Source organism: Microtus oregoni, unplaced genomic scaffold, assembly GCF_018167655.1.
Source record: "Microtus oregoni isolate MIOR12 unplaced genomic scaffold, Mior012 000015F_ref0000493, whole genome shotgun sequence".
NCBI lineage: Eukaryota > Metazoa > Chordata > Mammalia > Rodentia > Cricetidae > Microtus > Microtus oregoni.
In genome coordinates this window covers 241,583-259,909 of record NW_024543074.1, presented here as the reverse complement: position 1 = coordinate 259,909, position 18,327 = coordinate 241,583, and the positions used below count along the sequence as shown (strand labels likewise).

General features: G+C 47.0%; 1 protein-coding gene across 3 annotated transcripts; it reads left to right on the top strand.

Moving 5' to 3' along the window:
- The first annotated feature begins 4,790 nt into the window (after positions 1-4,790).
- Positions 4,791-16,814, top strand: LOC121456305 (male-specific lethal 1 homolog). 3 transcript variants are annotated; one of them, XM_041664367.1, is made up of 9 exons: positions 4,791-6,195; positions 8,594-8,817; positions 9,509-9,891; positions 11,763-11,810; positions 12,247-12,311; positions 13,132-13,199; positions 13,518-13,642; positions 14,021-14,093; positions 14,330-16,814. In XM_041664367.1, the coding sequence occupies exons 1-9, from the start codon at positions 5,428-5,430 to the stop codon at positions 14,418-14,420; spliced, it is 1,845 nt and encodes a 614-aa protein (XP_041520301.1). In that variant the 5' UTR covers positions 4,791-5,427; the 3' UTR covers positions 14,421-16,814. The 3 variants fall into 3 exon arrangements, with proteins under 3 accessions (XP_041520301.1, XP_041520302.1, XP_041520303.1); XM_041664369.1 differs by lacking the exon at positions 4,791-6,195 and adding an exon at positions 7,702-7,796; XM_041664368.1 differs by lacking the exon at positions 11,763-11,810.
- The last annotated feature ends 1,513 nt before the right edge of the window (positions 16,815-18,327 follow it).

Genomic DNA, 18,327 nt, shown 5'->3' with positions numbered 1-18,327 from the left:
GGATTTTAGAAATGAAAAGTTTCCAGGAAAACTAAAGGTGTGGACTGATGTAGGATGGCCAGCTGATAATTTATCTGCTGGTGAAGACATTTAAAAGGTACTACCGTTGATTACTGGCATCGTTCGTTTCACAGAAGAAAGTATACTTTAGGGTAGTGGGTTGAAAGTTCACAGCTCCAGGTCAGCCTGGACAGTTTAGTGAGACCGTCTCAATGAGTCAAAATCAGGCTGTGCAGATAGCTCGGCAGTAGAACACTTGCTCAGCATTTATGACGTCCTGGATTCAATGTCTAGTATTTTTTGTTGTTGTTGTTTTTGTTTTTTGAGACTGGGTTTCTCTGTGTAACAGCCCTAGCTGTCCTGGAACTAGCTCTTGTAGACCAGGCTGGTGCTGAGCTCACAAAGCTCTGCCTGCCTTTGCTGGGATTAAAGGTGTGCGCCACCACCACCCAGCATTTTTTCATTTGGTTTTTGTATGTCTAGAACTTTTTAGCAAATACAGAAGAACGTACCTTCATTAGAAAGTGCTCCCATTTCGAGGCCAGCCTGGTCTACAAGAGCGAGTTCCAGGACAGGCTCCAAAGCTACAGAGAAACCCTGTCTTGAAAAAAAAAAAGAAAGAAAAGAAAGTGCTCCCATGCACCTTACACCCAGGGCTGGTGTGGACAGCACTCCCACCCACATTTTATCCTAGGCTGACTCTTGTTCAGTCTGTGCCCCAGCTCAGGGGTGGGCAGCCAGAAGAGGAGAGCCAACTCAGCGTTTTTAATTTTTTTAAAAATATTTATTTATTATGTATACAATATTCTGTCTATGTGTATTCGTGCAGGCCAAAAGAGGGCACCAGACCCCATTACAGATGGTTATGAGCCACCATGTGGTTGCTGGGAATTGAACTCAGGACTTCTAGGAAGAGAGGCAATGCTCTTAACCTCTGAGCCGTCTCTCCAGCCGCAATTTTTTTTTTTTTTTTTTTTTTTTTTGGTTTTTCGAGACAGGGTTTCTCTGTAGCTTTGGAGCCTGTCCTGGAACTCGCTTGGTAGACCAGGCTGGCCTCAAACTCACAGAGATCCACCTGTCTCTGCCTCCCAAGTGCTGGGATTACAGGCGTGCGCCACCACCGCCCAGCTTAAAATCAGGCTCTTGTTATGTACCCTAGCTGGCTTCTAACTTTAAATCCTCCTGCTTCCATCTTTTGTGTGTAGGATTACTTTGAGGCCTGGCGACCCAACACCTTTTGGTGTGCCTCACAAACAGAGAATTGTTTCCAGCGCTCAGGAGGCAGAGGCAGGCCAATCACTGTGAGTTCCAGGCCAGCCTGGGCTACAGCGTGAGGCCTTGCCACAAACAAAGCAAACCAAGAATTTGTAATAGTTGCACATTTTAAAATGAGATTGTAATTGAGAGCACTAGAAATAGGGCTAGCGATGTAGCTCAGTTGCCTCCAATTGTGAAGGCCTGGGTATGAACTCCAGCACTGAATATGCTCGGCCTGTGGTGAATGCAGATAATGGTAAATACCTATGATCCGGCATTAGGAGGTAGAGGCAGGAAGATAAGGTCAAGGTTCTTGTCAGTTATATAGTAATTAGAGGCTACATGGGAAATATATATATATATATATATTCATATACATATATGAGAGACCTCATCTTAAAACTTCAAACAAAATTGTCAGGAATACAAGAATCATATAATAAAGTTATATTAGAAAACGGCCACATTCGTATCATTCATTGGGCTGCTTTTGCACTGAAGAGGGGGAAAAAGGCCTCCCAGTCAGCCAAGCCTAAAATAGTCATTGTCTGGCCCTTTAAAAGTAGGTAAGTAGGCTTAGCCTAGTATGATAGTTCGTGCCTGTAATCCCACAATCCCAACACTCAGGACGTGGTAGCAGGAAGATCAGGAGTTCAAGGCCAGTTTGGTCTACTCAAGACCCTGTCTCACAAAAAATAAAAACAAAACTCCAGAAAAAACCCTCAAACCAAAGCAGAGCTTCTGGTAATTTGTACATGCAAGTTATGAGGCGATGCTAACAATGCTGGCTTGGGTTTATTATGTGCATGCTGTGGAGGAAGGGGCTTGTCATACATTCTGTGGAAGGAAGGGTAATTCTGTGGAGTTGCCTCTCTCTTTCCACCTTACCTGTCCTGGAATTTAACTCAGGTGGCCAGGCTTGCAGGGCAAGCACCTGTGCCTGCTGAACCAGCTCACCAGCTTTCTGATTGCTTCTTGTAGTTTCATGATCCAGCCTTGGCTTCTTCTCTTTATGAATTTGTATTACACTTATTCATGTTTGGCCATGTGTGCCCTCGCTGTGAAGGTGAAGGTCAGAGGACAACTTGTGTCTCTCCTTCCACTGAGTTCCAGGGATCCAACCCAGGTCCTGGGGCTTGGTGGCAATTTCCCTTACCCTTTGAGCCATCTCCAGTCCTTCTCAAGTAATACCGAGGACTGAACCTAGGACTTTGTGGCTGCTACGTAAGCCAAAAGCACTCTACCCCTGAACCACAGCACAGATCTGTCACTCTGTGACCTGGGGAGCCTTGCACTTGGGATGGTACTACCTAAGTCTCCCGGAATAGCTGGGATCACTGGTCTTTGCCACAAGCCTGGCACTCCGCTCGCTCTACCAGTGGTTTCTCTGCCTGTCTCTATACCGCTGGGTCCTAGATTAGCTACTCATCGCCTCCCACCCAGGCTAACAGTCTTCAAGCTGGCTTACATAAAGAGCCTACTTTGTAACTGGTATGGGTCTAGAGACATGCAGTGCACGATCTATGAGGTTCACATGTTAGCCGTTGAGGAAAATGCAGGACAGATTATGTGTTAAATGGTGATAAGTCCTGCAGAAAAGAGTAAAGGTCAGCAAAGAAAGCACTTAAAAGATGACATTTAGCAAAAAGCCATAGGACACAAGGAAGTCATGTGAGGGCCCAATGAGGCCCAGGCAGAGGGAACAGCATGGAACCTGAGCAGACACACAGGTGAATCTGGCAGGAGAGAAGGGGAGCACTGAGAGCGCTGAAGCCCGCAGCAGGGTGCAGGCCAGATTCTTCAGGCTGGTCAGCGACTGTTTTACCAAGTGAGAGAGGAAGCCATGAGGGTTCAGACTAGAGAACGACTATCGTTTTATATCTTATCAGGATGACTGTCGGTGCCCAGGGCAGGCTTAGGCAAAGGTTGAAACTGAGGCTACTTCCAATAAATGATCAATAAATAAAAAGTAAAGACCACAGCTTAAATCACGGTGGAAGTTGTGGAGATGATGCTGAAGTGTATTATTTTTGATTAGTATTTTGAAAGAGAGATGGACTGACTTACCGGGTATGGGGAAGCGGGACTTAGGTGGCAGTCAAAAGCTTGACTTTGAAATGCATATTAGACCCCCAGTTGTACATAGTCTAGACACTTGGAGATATGATTTTGGAGTAATAGCCCAACAGGCTACAAATCTGGGAGGTTTCAGTGTATGTGAATTAAGAGTGAGATGGTGTGGAGTATTCATAATGGAAAAGACCACATTCTACAAACTTTCCAGGACTTCCTGGAAGATCTGCGGCCAGTCTGAAGGAAAGAGGGCTGGGACTCTGGACGTTCACAGCCATCCCCAAGCTTTCAGTGTGTCTTGCTTCAGAGCCCGCAAAGCAGAGGAGTCTCTAACTGGAAGCTTTCACACTGGGCCAGATGTCCTCTCCATCCCTGCACGATTTAGTTAGTTTTGGAGATAAGGTCTCTCTCCATGTAGCACTGCCTGTCCTGGAACTCGATTATGTAGAGCTGGCCTCAAACTCACAGAAAGTTTCCTGCCTCTGCCTCCCGAGGTGCTGGGATTAACGGCATGTGCCACTACACCCGGTTACCTCCATAAGATTTTTTCAGTAGTGCCCTTCAGACAGAAAAGCAACCAATTAATTTACAAGTTTTTCCATAGGGAAATGTGCGAGGAGTTGGTGGCCAAAGTTGCTTGGAAAATGACGGCACACACATAGACACTATGAACCTGAGAAATGGGAAGAAGTGCTCAAACTGAAGGCCCTAAAGAACGCTTAGCCCCAATACAAGCAATCTTCATAGATTTCCTGCGCCTTCTTGCAGAAGATTCTAGCAATAGCTTAAGTCTGAGGACATGGCTGTTGAGAAAGAACTATTGGTAGTTGGCAGAACTTCACCCCAAATCCCAAGAAGGTTGTGGTAAAAACTCCCTGGGCAGCAGACATCATCTATTTTGCTGCTTCTAGAACCAGAGGTCCCTCCGTGTGTGTGCTGGACCCCTTAGAGACAAAGAACTTCGTTTCTTTCCCAACCCGCGTGGGACCGCCATGGAGCCTACGGGGTGGAAGCTTTACCTTCCACCGCTCCAAGGGGAGCCAGGGTCGGGGCTGGTCCGGAAGGTGCATGGGGCTCCGGCGTGGGCCAGGCGCGTTGCCAGGCGGCCCGGGAAGGGCCACTCAACGCAGGCAGGCTCAGCAGAGCGGTCGGTAGGCGACCGCGAGGGGCGGGCGCCTGTCCGCCCGCCCCTCCTTCCTTCCTCCCAACCCCTTTCTCTCGCGCTTGGCTTTTCCGGGGATCCTCCGCATTCCCCAGCCACCAGCGGCCGCCCTAGCCCTCTTTCCCGCCCCGGCCCACCTTCGCCCGATCCAGCGTGCTCGCCCTCGTCCCCTGCCTCCCCTCGTGGGCCCCCGCGCCCCGATCCCCTCCCCCTCGTGGCCGCGGCCCCTTTCACAATAGCGCTACCCGCCTCCCTTCCTCTCGGCTCCCGGTTCGCTCCCGCCCGCTGCCCTCTCGGCGCATGCGCGCTCCGGTCAGCGGCGGCTGCAGCGGCGGCTCCGTTTTTTTTAAAGGGAAACGCTGAGGCGCTGGGGGTGACTGTGGGGGAGGGGGAGCTGGAGCCGCGGAGACCCCCGGGGGAGGCGGCAGACCCCCCTCCCGGAGTAGGAGGGTTCTGGGCGGACCCGTCCCTCCCACCCCCCTCCTGAGGAGGAGCGGAGGGGGGGGAAATGGAGGCTCGGGGCGGCTGAGGCGAGCTCCGGGGCGGGGGGCCGGGGCGGGGAAGGGGGGTGCGGGGTGGGGAGACGAGGCGGGCCCGGCCGGGCCAGGGGGGGCCGAAGCGAGCTCCGGGGATGAGCTCGGGGGCGGCTGGGTGCGAGCTCCTGCCTCTGCGGCGAAGGCGACGGTGGCGGCAGCAGAGGCGGCGGCGAGGCCCCCATGGGTCGGCGGCGGGCCTCAGCCGCGGCCTCCACTTCTCCGCTCGCCGGCGGGATGGCGCCCGGGCCTCGGAGAAGCCGCGTTAGCGGAGGCCTGCGGCCGCTCTGCTAAGACGAGCCCGCCAAACTCCCCTCCCCCTCCTCCGTCCTCGACCCCCCGCACCTCGCCCCTTCCCCACCCCCTCCTCCGTCTCGGTCCCCCGCGCCGCTCCGGACCACTATGACCATGAGATCCGCAGTGTTCAAGGCGGCCGCGGCTCCTGCCGGCGGCAACCCCGAGCAGCGACTGGACTACGAGCGGGCTGCGGCGCTGGGCGGGCCCGAGGACGAGTCCGGGGCAGCCGAAGCCCACTTCCTCCCCCGGCATCGTAAGCTCAAGGAGCCGGGGCCCCCGCTGGCCTCCTCCCAGGGCGGGAGTCCCGCGCCCTCTCCAGCCGGCTGCGGCGGCAAGGGCCGGGGTTTGTTACTCCCGGCCGGGGCGGCCCCCGGGCAGCAGGAAGAGAGCTGGGGCGGTTCGGTGCCCTTGCCCTGTCCGCCCCCAGCTACCAAACAAGCCGGCATCGGCGGGGAGCCAGTCGCAGCCGGCGCCGGCTGCAGCCCCCGGCCCAAGTATCAGGCGGTGCTGCCCATTCAGACGGGCTCTCTCGTGGCGGCGGCCAAAGAGCCTACGCCCTGGGCTGGGGACAAGGGTGGGGCGGCTCCCCCGGCTGCCACCGCCTCGGACCCGGCGGGACCCCCACCACTACCTCTGCCCGGGCCGCCACCCCTCGCGCCCACCGCCACTGCCGGGACCCTGGCGGCCAGCGAGGGCAGATGGAAGAGTATGAGGAAGAGCCCTCTCGGGGGTGGCGGCGGCTCGGGAGCCTCCAGTCAGGCCGCCTGCCTCAAACAGATCCTTCTGCTGCAATTGGACCTCATCGAGCAGCAGCAACAGCAGCTGCAGGCCAAGGAAAAAGAGATCGAGGAGCTGAAGTCCGAGAGAGACACGGTACGGGATGGGTTAATCTGCATCAGGGATGGGGAGCGCGTTGTGCGCATGCTCGGGAGAAGGGGGGCTGTAGGAGGCAGAGGTCCCCGCTTGGTTAGGGTTAGAGGAAGTTGGCCACCAGCGAAGGAGTGCTTTAGATGCTGGGTGGTTAGGAGCCTGGCTCACTGACACGTTGGGGCGGAGGGAAGGGTTAAAGGGCGGCATTCAGTGTGTGTGTGTGTGTGTGTGTGTGTGTGTGTGGTGGGGGAGGCTTCGGTAGCCAAAGGGTTAATTTAAAATGACAGTCCCAGACTTGTGGGAAAGCCGTTTAGAGTGGGCAAAGACCGATTTATGAGGGGTTAAAATGATAGGGTGGGGTGCAGATGTGGCGGCTGCATAGAAGGGGTTAAAGAGCTCTTGCGCTGGAAATGCACTGTAGAGGACGGGGACTTAACAGCTGTTGCTTCGGCCAGTGCTGCAGCATCTTTAGACACGAGGGTCGTCGTAGGTCTGTTAGTCGGTAGAGGGTAAAAGATGGGTTACATGGAGTCTTAGTTTAGCTTTCCTAAATGGTGTTTTCTAAATGGGAATCACTGCCTTTGATTTCAGGTAGTTTTTTAGTAGATACCTGAGTTATAAATCATGACCCACTGACCGAGTCTCTTGAATAAGCTTGAAGATTTTGAGACATGAGCTTATTCAATGTATTCAGTAGCTCCTTCACCTCCCAGACCGGCTTTAGAATCTTTAGGTAGTGGAGAAGTCGTTTGTTATTTCTTTGTACTTCTAAGGCTTGTTCTCACTGCTCAGCAGTCTTGGGCACCTCCATGTTAAGCACACTCCCTCACACACAGGGAAACTGGTGTGGTGGGTATTGCTGTGCAGCATACCTTTCAGCCGCCTAAGAATAAACATGGTTTCTACAGTTGTGTTCAGGCTGCAGCTCTCTTTCACTCTCCTCTTTCCTCTCTTCTCACCCTGGTGCTGTGTGCACCAAAGGCTGAGCATGGGAGCAGAATTCCTCATTTTGTTTGTTTTCTAAATGAATCAGTCCCTGGTTGGAGATTGCATTCTACAAGGTGGAGTGGGAGATGAGGCAGGTCTCGTGGAAACTCCTCAGTGTGGATTGTGGAAGTTCCTCAACATGGAGGTGGCACTGCTCAGCTAGGACACTGCAGTCTAGGGGTGTGATGGTCCTGTAGTTACAGCACATCACACCCTTCCTTCCATGGGGGGGGGGGGAGAAAGACCAGTAAAGAAGAAACCAAGACTGTGTCACCCACAAACAAGGTTAAATAATGCTAAGGCTGTGAATCAGAACAGAAGACGACATGAGAGAATGGCTAACTAGGGGGACACTGCTGATGGTGGAGATTTTTGCTGAGTTCCTGAAGTAATGTCCCCTTTATAGGCTTTTCAAGGTAGGAGAAAGTGGGGTGAGTTAAGGATAAAGTACTTAGCTTTCACTGCTTCTCTTATGTGCTGCAGTGGTCTTAGCATTGCTTAAGTCTGTTTCTCTTATTCCAGTTATTGTTTGGCCTCTTCTGAAATCTATGCAATGGATGTAATAAAGGCAGCATTAATATCACTGTCAAACGCAGGCAAAATTCTTATAGTATGGTGTAAGTAGCACCTTTTTGTCAAAACTGAGTTAATGGGAAGTTTCTCATGACAATAGACTTCCATTTTGTTTGATATTTGTTGTTCTCTTTAATTAGAATGAAAGTAATTTTAATAAATATTTAGATAAGTTACTTTTGCTGGCTCAAATGCAAAGTATAATATGTATGTCATATTTGTTGGTATTATATTACTGGTATCTATCTGTTATAATTCCTTCCAATGTAGTGTGTTTTAGAAGTACTCTCTCAGCTATGCATACAGAACATTTTGGTGTAATACTGCTATCCCTAGTAACACCCTGTGCTCCTGACTCCTTCTTACTGTACTATTTGAACATTCCATCATGTCTGGAGTTCTGGAGTGAACATAGAACAGATAGAATTTGGATAACGTTGTGACACTTGAAAAGAACACAGGGCTGAGAATGTAGCTCAGTGGTGCTCAGAGGCCCTGGTTCTGTCCCTAGCATCACATACAACAGTGAAGAACATATATAAGGTTAACTTGAGGGCTGGCTGTAGCAGAGGCCTTGTTATTAAAGGGCACACTGGCCCCGCCCAGTGAAGAGGATCTTCTTTCAGAAGAGTGAGCTTAGAGTTGCCCCATGTCGCTTACCATCCAGACTAACTCCTACAATTATCTTTTGCCTTTATTGGTTTTAAGAAAAGCAGATTCATGTCTGCCAATTCAAAGTAAAGTCCATGGCAACATGCAGAAGACTGCTGAGTCCCAAATGGGGCTAAGTACTTAGGTTTAACTTCTGTGTGTAAGTCTGCATCTTGTCACTTTCTTTTAGCTCCTTGCTCGGATTGAACGTATGGAAAGGCGGATGCAGTTGGTAAAGAGGGATAACGAGAAAGAAAGGCACAAGCTGTTTCAGGGCTATGAAACTGAAGAGAGAGAGGAAATAGAGTTGTCTGAGAAAATTAAACTGGAGCGCCAGCCGGAGCTTTGCGAGACATCCCAGGCTCTGCCTTCCAAGCCTTTCTCATGTGGACGGAGTGGAAAGGGACACAAAAGGTGTGCTGATAACTTTATTCCAACTATCTGAACAAGACAAGGAGTTCTTGCCTGAGTGGGTAGGAATGGCTTTATAGTAACTATAGCCTGAATCGAGAAGTCTCTTATGGCTCCCACCTGTAATCACAGCACTTAGGATGCTGAGGCAAGCGGATTATTGTAAGTTCAAGGCCAGCCTGGGAAACAACACCCCCCTGCCCCCAGGTTTCTGTGATGTTGAGAAATTGTCTTAAAACATTTTTTTGTCACAGTACTAAATACACATGCAGCTATATCTTAAAGAGAATGGGTAAAGAGTGGTGTCACCCTGTTGACTCTCGTGGAGAGTAGAGAGTTAGATACTTCTTTTTCTAGATAGGGTTTCTCCGTGTAGCCCTGGCTGTCCTGGAACTCACTCTGTAGACCAAGCTGACCTCAAACTCAGAGATCTGCCTGCCTCTGCCTCCCGAGTGCTGGGATTAAGGCGTGCACTGCCACCACCTGACCCAGATATTCTTAAACATAGATGCTTGATCGTTTACCAAAGGCCTGTTGTGTATACTTTCAAGCATGACACTTACAGCCCTTGTCTTCCAAATGAACAGTAGATGTTTAGGTACCTGGATACTGCTCTTGCTTTCAAATATATTTTAATCTCAAATTTTATTCAAAAGACAATTAATTTTATAACATTTTCTTTCCTACCTAATAGGAAAACCCAATTTGGAAATACAGAAAGAAAGACTCCTGTTAAAAAGCTGGCTCCTGAATTTTCAAAAGTCAAAACAAAAACTCCTAAGCACTCTCCCATTAAAGAGGAACCCTGTGGTTCCTTATCAGAAACTGTTTGTAAACGTGAATTGAGGAGCCAAGAAACCCCAGAAAAGCCCCGGTCTTCAGTGGATACCCCACCAAGACTCTCCACTCCCCAAAAGGGACCCAGCGCCCACCCCAAGGAGAAAACCTTCTCAAGTGAGATGGAAGATTTGCCGTACCTTTCCACCACAGAAATGTATTTGTGTCGTTGGCACCAGCCTCCCCCATCACCGTTACCATTACGGGAATCCTCTCCAAAGAAGGAGGAGACTGTAGCAAGTAAGGCATAGAGAACACTTGCTCTTATACCCTAGTGGTGGCGGTCAAGCTAACAAGTGTGAAATGCCTTTGGCATTTTTTAAAAAGTGCAATCAATAAAGCAGAGTTCTGTCAAGAATGAGTAAGTTAACAGCCAGAGACAGACACTGTGCAGGCATTGCAAATAGATGGAATTACAGCAAAATGTGCTCAATGTATGTGTCTGCTTACAACACTGGGAGATGTGTTTGCCAGTAAGTTGCTCATCACAAGAGCACCAGACTTGGGGGTGTAATCTCCGGCAACTTGCATGCCCTCTGAAAGAAGGGTTTTCTGTGCTATGAAATGCATAGAACTTACACTTTGCCGTGCACGACTGTTCCTGCATTGATGTTGTGTGAAACCTGGGAGGGTGGTCTTTGGGTGTTCTCAGGGGCCAATGGTAATTTTTGATTGGGGAGTCAGCTTGGGATGGGGAATTTCACCTGGGCCTCCGTTCTCTAACTACACAAACATTTATCTGTATCTCTATGTCCCGGTCTGTGGGCAGGAGGGATCTGCCAAAGGCCAACAGTCTTATTTACCTTACTACACTTCACAAGGTTCTGAGATGCAAAGAGTTGACGTGGATTGCAGTAGCCCATTGGTTGTTGATATATTTAAATAAAATGGTCTACAAACTATTTTTCAAACAATAAGGACTATCTTGGGATATCTGAGCTGCTTGGGGAGGGGGTGGGGTTTGGGAACTTGGTCTTTATTCCTGTTTATTTTCTTAATGGCTTCCACCAGAGATGATCCCCACCTTTTATGTGAACCAGTAACTGATGTGTCTTCAATTGTGCCGTATTAGTCTGATAGTTACTGTGGATGCTCTTGGGTAACGGTGGGGAAACCTTTCTTAGGTAGAGCCTCAGACCTAAGTTTCTACCCTGTGCCTTACTATAGCAGGAATGGGGATGGGAATCCATTCCAAACAAGATGTGAGCAGTCTCCAGGCTTTGTTTGGCTGTTGTGGGGAAGACAGACCAATGACCTAACCTTCATTAGGCCTCACACTTGAGTACACGAGACAGACCAGGGTTCTGCTCTAGATTCAGATACTTTTGTTGTTTCAGTCAGTTGAACAGGTTCATCTTAATAGTTAAATTTTGCTGCTACAGCAATGCTGTGTAACAATTTAGGAGAAACCGTGAAGCAACTTCCCATCCGGAATTAGGAAATGGCTTGGTCTGGAGTTCTTCTGTGTGACTGGCTGTTTTTGAAAACCCTGTCTACTCTAGTAGAACAAGTCCCAAACACATCTGAGATTGTGGGCATAACAACATGAGGGAATGTGATTGGGAGAGCCCAGTCTCTTGAGGAGCCTGAGTTACGCATCAATGTGTGAATCCTTATCTTATGATGCCCTTATCTCAAGTGGAAGTCTCAATGACTTATCCTAAGAAAGCCAAAGTCTTTGTGCATGTTGTTCAGGCTGCACCAGCAAGGTAGTTTGTGTGGAGGGAGGAGGAAACTGTTTAAGAAGACTACATATGTAAGTTCTGAGAACACTGATCTATTTATTTGAAAAATAGGGTCAACTTTTACTCACCTGCCATGTTCTGAGTTTAAGGTTTGATATCCTTGGCCATCAACTGTTGCAGGGAAACCACCCTAAATAATGAAGAAAAGAAGTCGTCTCAGTGTAAAAAAAAAAGTGGTGGGCTTATTTTCTTTTCTTTTGTCTGTTGTTCCCTCTTCCCCTTCCCCAGAGAGAAATTCTCAAAAGAACAGCTCAAAAACCAAAATGGCCTCCTAGTGAGAACATGAGTGACGCTCCTCTCCTCCGCTCTGGGTATGGGCTTTTTTCTTTTTACACTGAGATGATTCTTCTTTCCTGCATTATTTAGGGTGTCTGATGCCATCAAGTGTTGCAGGCGAAACTTCAGTCTTGGCTGGTGAGTAGATTAGGAATTGCCGGCTGGGCCTGGGTGGGAATTGGTGGGATGGTGGCTGGTTGGGAGCGCCATTCTCTGTTGGATATGGAAGAGCGAGAGTCCTTGGTGTTTGCTGACACTCGTAGGCGTCCAGATGACAACGCATTTCAGTTGTTTTTCAGGAACTTCAATAGCATCCATTATGTGAATTGTCAGGTATTGGCTTAGGTCCTGAGTTTGACAGACTGCAATGGCATTTTAGGTTCTTTTATACCATAGCGAGGACACTGACTATGGCTTTGGGTGAGGCCATAGAATGGATTCCTATCACTTGGTAACTGTCTTATCTGGGGAGAGACTGCTTGTCCTAGTGAATAGTTGTATAGTTGTGTGACTTTGGATTTAAGGGTGGTTCCACCCCTCCTCTTTTTCTTTTCTTTTTCTATATTTTTTTCAGTTCCTTCTTGGAGGGACCACTCAGTAGAGCCTCTAAGGGACCCAAATCCTTCAGACATTTTGGAGGTAAGTACCGAGAACTGTTAATGAAGAGAATTGGAAACAATAGAATATAGGGTGTACAACTGGCCCTGTGGTCGGCACCTATAGTCCCAGCTATATCACTTGGTGCTCTTTTTTTTTAAATTTATTTATTTATTATGTATACAATATCTTGTCTGCATGTATGCCTGAAGGTCAGAAGAGGGCACCAGATCTCATTACAGATGGTTGTGAGCCACCATGTGGTTGCTGGGAATTGAACTTAGGACCTTTGGAAGAGCAGGCAATGCTCTTAACCGCTGAGCCATCTTTCCAGCCCTACTTAGCTACTCTTAAGACCAGAAAGGAACTTGAGGTTATTTACTCTATGCTTTTCATCTTATGGATGAGAAAAGTCGGTTCTAGAGTAATTAAGTCATTTTTCAAAATCAGCATTGAGATGGTGTTCCAAACTAAGGTAGATTCCATACTGAGTACAAAAGTTAGGCTGTGCCACTCAGCAACACAATCCTATGTTCCAAACTTACTTAATTATTGAAAAAAGGTTATTTTGATTTCAGACTCCTAAAAGGTATAGAGGTAGGGAGAGTTTATGACCCTCACACAGGCAATTGGCATGACTTATCCTGGAAAGTTATGGGGATTAAATTTGAAATTTGGGATTTCGGAAAGAATCAGGGTAAGGACAGGAGTTTCCTTTATTGATTCTTTAGCCAGAAGGTTTATAATGTATCTATGGAACGCAGATATTTTTAGAACCTGAAGGTGAAAAATGCTATTCTCCTGAAAACTGAGTTATTCCAACATGGTCATAAGGAGCTTACCCCTGCTGTTCCTCTTCCAGAACCTAGACGACAGTGTGTTTTCAAAGAGGCATGCAAAACTGGAGCTAGATGAGAAGAGAAGAAAAAGGTAAGGACTAGACCTCCATCCTGGGAACATCTGAGCCCCAGAACTGAGACTTCCATATCGGGGAGAGTCTTAGGGCACGTAACATTCCTGTGGGGCGGTTGTCTTAACAGGCAGATACACTTGTTGGCCTTCCTCAGATGCCCTCCCTCAGTGCTGTTTTGTGTGGAACACCAGCACATAATCTGTAGTCAGTCACTTGACCCCAGGAGAGGAGTTAAGTAAGGGTCTTCTGGCATCGGACAGTGAATTGCTTTTGTAGGACAATTTCTAGCTAAGTAGTAATGCTGGGTTTGTTTCTTTTTGTCTGGTTTTCCCCAGATGGGATATTCAGAGGATCAGGGAACAAAGAATTTTACAGCGACTGCAGCTCAGAATGTATAAAAAGAAAGGAATTCAGGAATCTGAGCCTGAGGTTACCTCATTTTTCCCTGAGCCAGATGACGGTAAGTTGTATCTAAAAATGTAGACTTTGGGGCTGGAAAGATGCCTTAGTGGTTAAGAGTGCTTCTGTTTTTGGAGAGACCAGAGTTTGGTTTCCAGCACTCACATTGGGTGGCTCAGAACTGCTTGTAACTTCAGTTGCATGGGACCTGATGCCCTCTTCTGACCTCAGAGGGCACTGCACTCACATATACAAACCCCTACCCATAAACACGAAATAAAGCGAACAAATTTACAAATGTAGGCTTTTCAAGGGAAAAGGGGTACAAATCTCAGCACAGCTTGTTCTGATGAGTAAGCTGTGTTTTGGAAGTGGTGTAGTTGTTGTTACACATTTCTGACCTCTTGCTAACACGGTCTCATATGATTTTCTTCCATAGTTGAAAGTTTGATGATTACCCCCTTCTTGCCTGTTGTAGCATTTGGACGACCATTACCAAAATTAACTCCACAGTAAGTATAAAGGTTTTTTTTCGTTTTTCCCTTTTCAAATAGTTTATTCCTCTTTTTCAAACTCCATGGAAGCCTAGATAAAAATGGGGACCTGACAAGCCAGGAAGTAGAATGCTTTTTAAGTCAGAAGTAGATGATTTGCCACTTCAGTGGTCAACTAACCATTGCTAGGCTTTGGTGCCACCTTCTCACTTTGCTGTCCTCTTTTTTTTTTTTTTTTTTTTCTTTTTTGCCAGGAACTTTGAGCTACCCTGGTTGGATGAACGAAGCCGTTGCAGGTTAGAGATCCAGAAGAAGCAAACACCTCACCGGACGTGTAGGAAGTAGCTGTGCTGGCAAGAACCCTGTCTTCAGATAGTTGTAGCATGCCATTCCAAGAGAATGGCCGAGACCTGTATATGTGACCTATGTCCTCATGTGTGTTACTCACTGGTAATGCCTTTCCATACTCCTTCATTTTAGTTTTGTTTTCGTCACCCTGACTTCACAAAACAAGCAAAAGAAACCTCTTGCATTGGGCTTATTTTGAATTACGGAGAGTTATTGGGACTTCTTTTTCCTTTTTGGGGAAATGAGCTCATGCACTTATCATATAGGACGGTAGATTTGGGAGTTTTAGGAGCCACTTCTGCTCACTTGCCTGTGTTAAAGGGGTACGAGGGCTCTTCATTAGCCACGTTGAAGATGGAGTGACCCCGGTCTTGTAGGAGCTGTGCCTGCCCTGACCTGTGCTTCCCTGGTGCGCCTTTTGAACAGTTTGGGTGTAGTAGATTTTACACTAAAATAAACAAAGAGACCTTACCATAAGCTTTAGGACCCAAGGAGGAATAACAGATGAAGCAAGTCACCCTCATAGAGGAAGAAATAAGACTATTGTGTGAAAGTTGGTCCTCTCAAAACTAGGCTGTGATAAAGGAAGTGGAAAGGTGTGTGGCTGAGCACTTTCCTAATTAATGGGTAACTGAAGTTCTTTCCCCACCCCTCAAAAAAGAAAATGTTTAGAAAAAGAGATCAGGGATGTAAGTTTCCAACTAGTTCCAGTGCTAAACAGAAACGTTGTCATTTGGGGCTGGCACGCCAGAGTTTGTACAGATGTCCTTCCGTCACATCACTTCTCAATATTCCTTAGTGGGGTTTCATCCTATTAGCCAAACGTGTGGGGGGGAGGGAGGGTATGGAAAAATATGCTTCCTTTGACTGGCAAATGTCTACATCTTGAAACAAAGAGTTGTACCTAATGAACCTCTGTTCATTTTGTAAAAAATAGATTTATACATGTCCCATCTTGGTTACTATCTCCTGCCTTTGTTTTGTTACCAAAAGAAAAAAAATCAGGACAGCACTCCTAGGCCACTTTGGTCTCAGTGTAAGATCCCTGTTAACTATCTGGAAGGAAAATAGAGTCGAGACCTCTGGTCTTATATATACATATATATATATAGGAATTGCCTTTCATTAGTCTTCAGGACTATTGTATAAAAACAAGTAGGGGTCTAATCTCCTAGAAGGTAGGGGCTTTTATCCTTGAAGAGAGTATGTCCCCGGATTATTAGCACTTTTAGAGGAGAAGCCAAGGTATGGAGGGTGTGTGGCTGGCCCATCAGCTGAGCAGGAGAGAATGGGATTGCCATTGTGGGAAGAGAAGAAAAGTTCCTCAGGGCCTCCCACTGCTAAAGCTTTTTTTTGAGATGTTATCTGTGCTCCCTGGGTTTGATTTTGAAAGGAATTATTCCAGCAGTACGTGTAGTATTCTTGGATGATCTTGCTGCTCTCAATTCTCTTTTGTGTGTGTTTGTGTGTGGCTGTGGGTTTTCACCTGTAACCCCATCTGCTTAGGAGTGTGGTCTCTCTGTAATGGAAGCTGCTGTAAACTATTGCGGCAAGGATGTGGAGAGAAAGAGGACTTGTTCCACAGAGGCTTTCATCTCACACCTTAAGGATGAGGATATATCTAAAAAAAATGGGCCAGATTTTTGTGTTTCTGTTTTTTGTTTTTTTTTTTTTAATGAGGCAAACTGGTTAGTGCTCCTACCCTGACCTATGTTATGTTTCCTTACAATGTGCTCCTCCCAAAGGAATAACCTCAATCAGTTGCCTCTTTTCTTTGTTTCTGATCCCTCTCAGTTTCCTCTTGCTACCGTGATTTGTCAGATTCCTACTTTGGGTATGGGTTAGCAGACCTAGCCTCTCACAGAGGAGTCCTCAGATCCTGTTTTGGCTAGACTGAGAGGAATCCATGAGGTGCTATCTGGCAGGACATAAGTGGATTCTATTGCTTTGGTTCTCCTTTCCCTGAGGGCCTACTATTTTTGATGTCCTCTCCTAGATTTCCTTTGGTTTGCGTATGTTGAGGTTTGTTGAGAAGGAGGTTGAAGCAAAGTTCCAGGAGTGAAATTACAGTGTGTTACAAATGTGGGGAAAATTAGTCTTATTTTTCCCTGCATGGGATCCAGCACTGTGAAATTCAGTCTTCAGCAGAAAGTAAGGCCCTGCAGTTCTTCTAAAACATAGTTCCTTATTTCTTTAACAAAGTTTAAGCTAGTGTTAATAAATTAAAAGAGAAATGCTTGTCTCTCCACCTCAGCGTTGTTTTATGCCCATTTCATATCGTTGTCTGTGCTGTAATTCATACTTTTGATACCATTTCTGATGTGTAAAGTCGGCTGTCTTGTAAATATCTTATAAAGAGTTCAATTGTAAATAAACTATTGTGGCCGTTAATTTTTGAACTTTTGCCTCAATTTATTAGATTTGTTGGGAAACAAACATTAAATAATTCTACTTACATATATGAAAGGTTAGAAAATAAAAGGTTATTTATTCTTAAATAAAATAGAATGAGATACTACTTCCCCCTCTTAATAAGGGACTCAATCCATTTGTGTCAGAGGACAGTTATATGTTTCGCTCCTTTGTCCTGAGCCCTTCTCTACATAAATGGCAAATTACAAAGCTCACGTGTCCTCAACGTCTGATACATCACTTCTCCTGGATAACAATCCAGACGAATGAGGTCCAGATCTGTTTAACTGTGTTGTGTCTTCCACACATCTTTTTCTGAGTGTTTGAAAACCCTCACTGTAGCGTGAACCCCTTGGTCCTTGTGTGACTAGAGTGATGGGAAAAGATGTCCCTTCTCTCACAGTTCCTCTTGTAAGATGTCTACTGTCCCAGACATCTGCTCATGCACAACATCCAGTTCTTACTGCTGCTTCTCACAGCCAGGACAGCTTAGCTTACATGAGACCCTGTCTCAAAAGAAAGCTGACCCAAGCAGGGTACGGTGGTGCACACCTGTAATCCTAGCACCTGGGCAGGAGTGGGAAAAGACCAGCCTGAGGTCAGGCTGGGGATAGAGTGGACTAAAGGATAGTGGCAGACTATCCTTTTCCTTATTTAGACACTACCCTGGCGGTCCTACTCATCGGTTTAGCTTGTGATGGATATTATTATTAAGTCATGCGTCCTCCATTTTGAATCAAGGCAGTTGGTTTGGGAGCTGAACTGCGTTATACATTTGGTCACCTTTCTCCAGTTGAGAGAACCAGACCCTGCAAACATGAGTCCTTCTGGTCTCTAAGAGTCTGGTAAACGATGGGGTCCTTATTTATGAGAACAGCTCAGAATCCTGTTACCACATGGCGATTTGGAGTATATTACCAATGTGCACTAATAATTTAGTTTACAAACTGTTTCGAGGTAGCAGTACTGAGGTTTTTTTTTTCATTGCTGACAAATGCCCAAAGCATTTTCTGTCAGATAACAACACATCAGGATTTTAAACACTAGGTTTCTAATATCCCTATGTAGCCAAGGATGATCCGGCCCCTAAGTGTCCTACCAACCTGAACTACTAAAAATGTGATAACTGGGTCGGGTAGACACAGAGTTAGAAAAATCTGAATACACACAGAAAACGCCACAGTATTTAGTTGTGTCTCCACTGCAGTTTCTCATTTCCCCTAAATTTAGGCTGAGGTGAAGAGCTGGCAAATCTGACACAGAACTAAGGCTTTTTCACCTGGATTCGTGGTGTTATCATGCGATGGCATACAGCATAATGCTTCGTCTAAAATTCAGGGGAAAACGAGAAATGGAAAACGACAATCATGCGACAGCTCCAGCGCCACATTGGAGCTGTAACAAGTCGAAGCCCTCCGCAAGGAAAGCTCAAGATGGCCGAGCAAAACACCCAGAGAAGCCGCAGGGGACCAATCCCCAGGCCCTGTGCCCG

Excerpts from the sequence above, each read along its gene's own strand:
- LOC121456305 (XM_041664367.1), top strand. The coding sequence starts at position 5,428 with ATGACCATGAGATCCGCAGTGTTCAAGGCGGCCGCGGCTCCTGCCGGC. Across the intron at positions 6,196-8,593 it reads TGAAGTCCGAGAGAGACACG|CTCCTTGCTCGGATTGAACG; the intron begins GTACGGGATGGG and ends ACTTTCTTTTAG. Across the intron at positions 13,643-14,020 it reads TTTCCCTGAGCCAGATGACG|TTGAAAGTTTGATGATTACC; the intron begins GTAAGTTGTATC and ends TTTCTTCCATAG.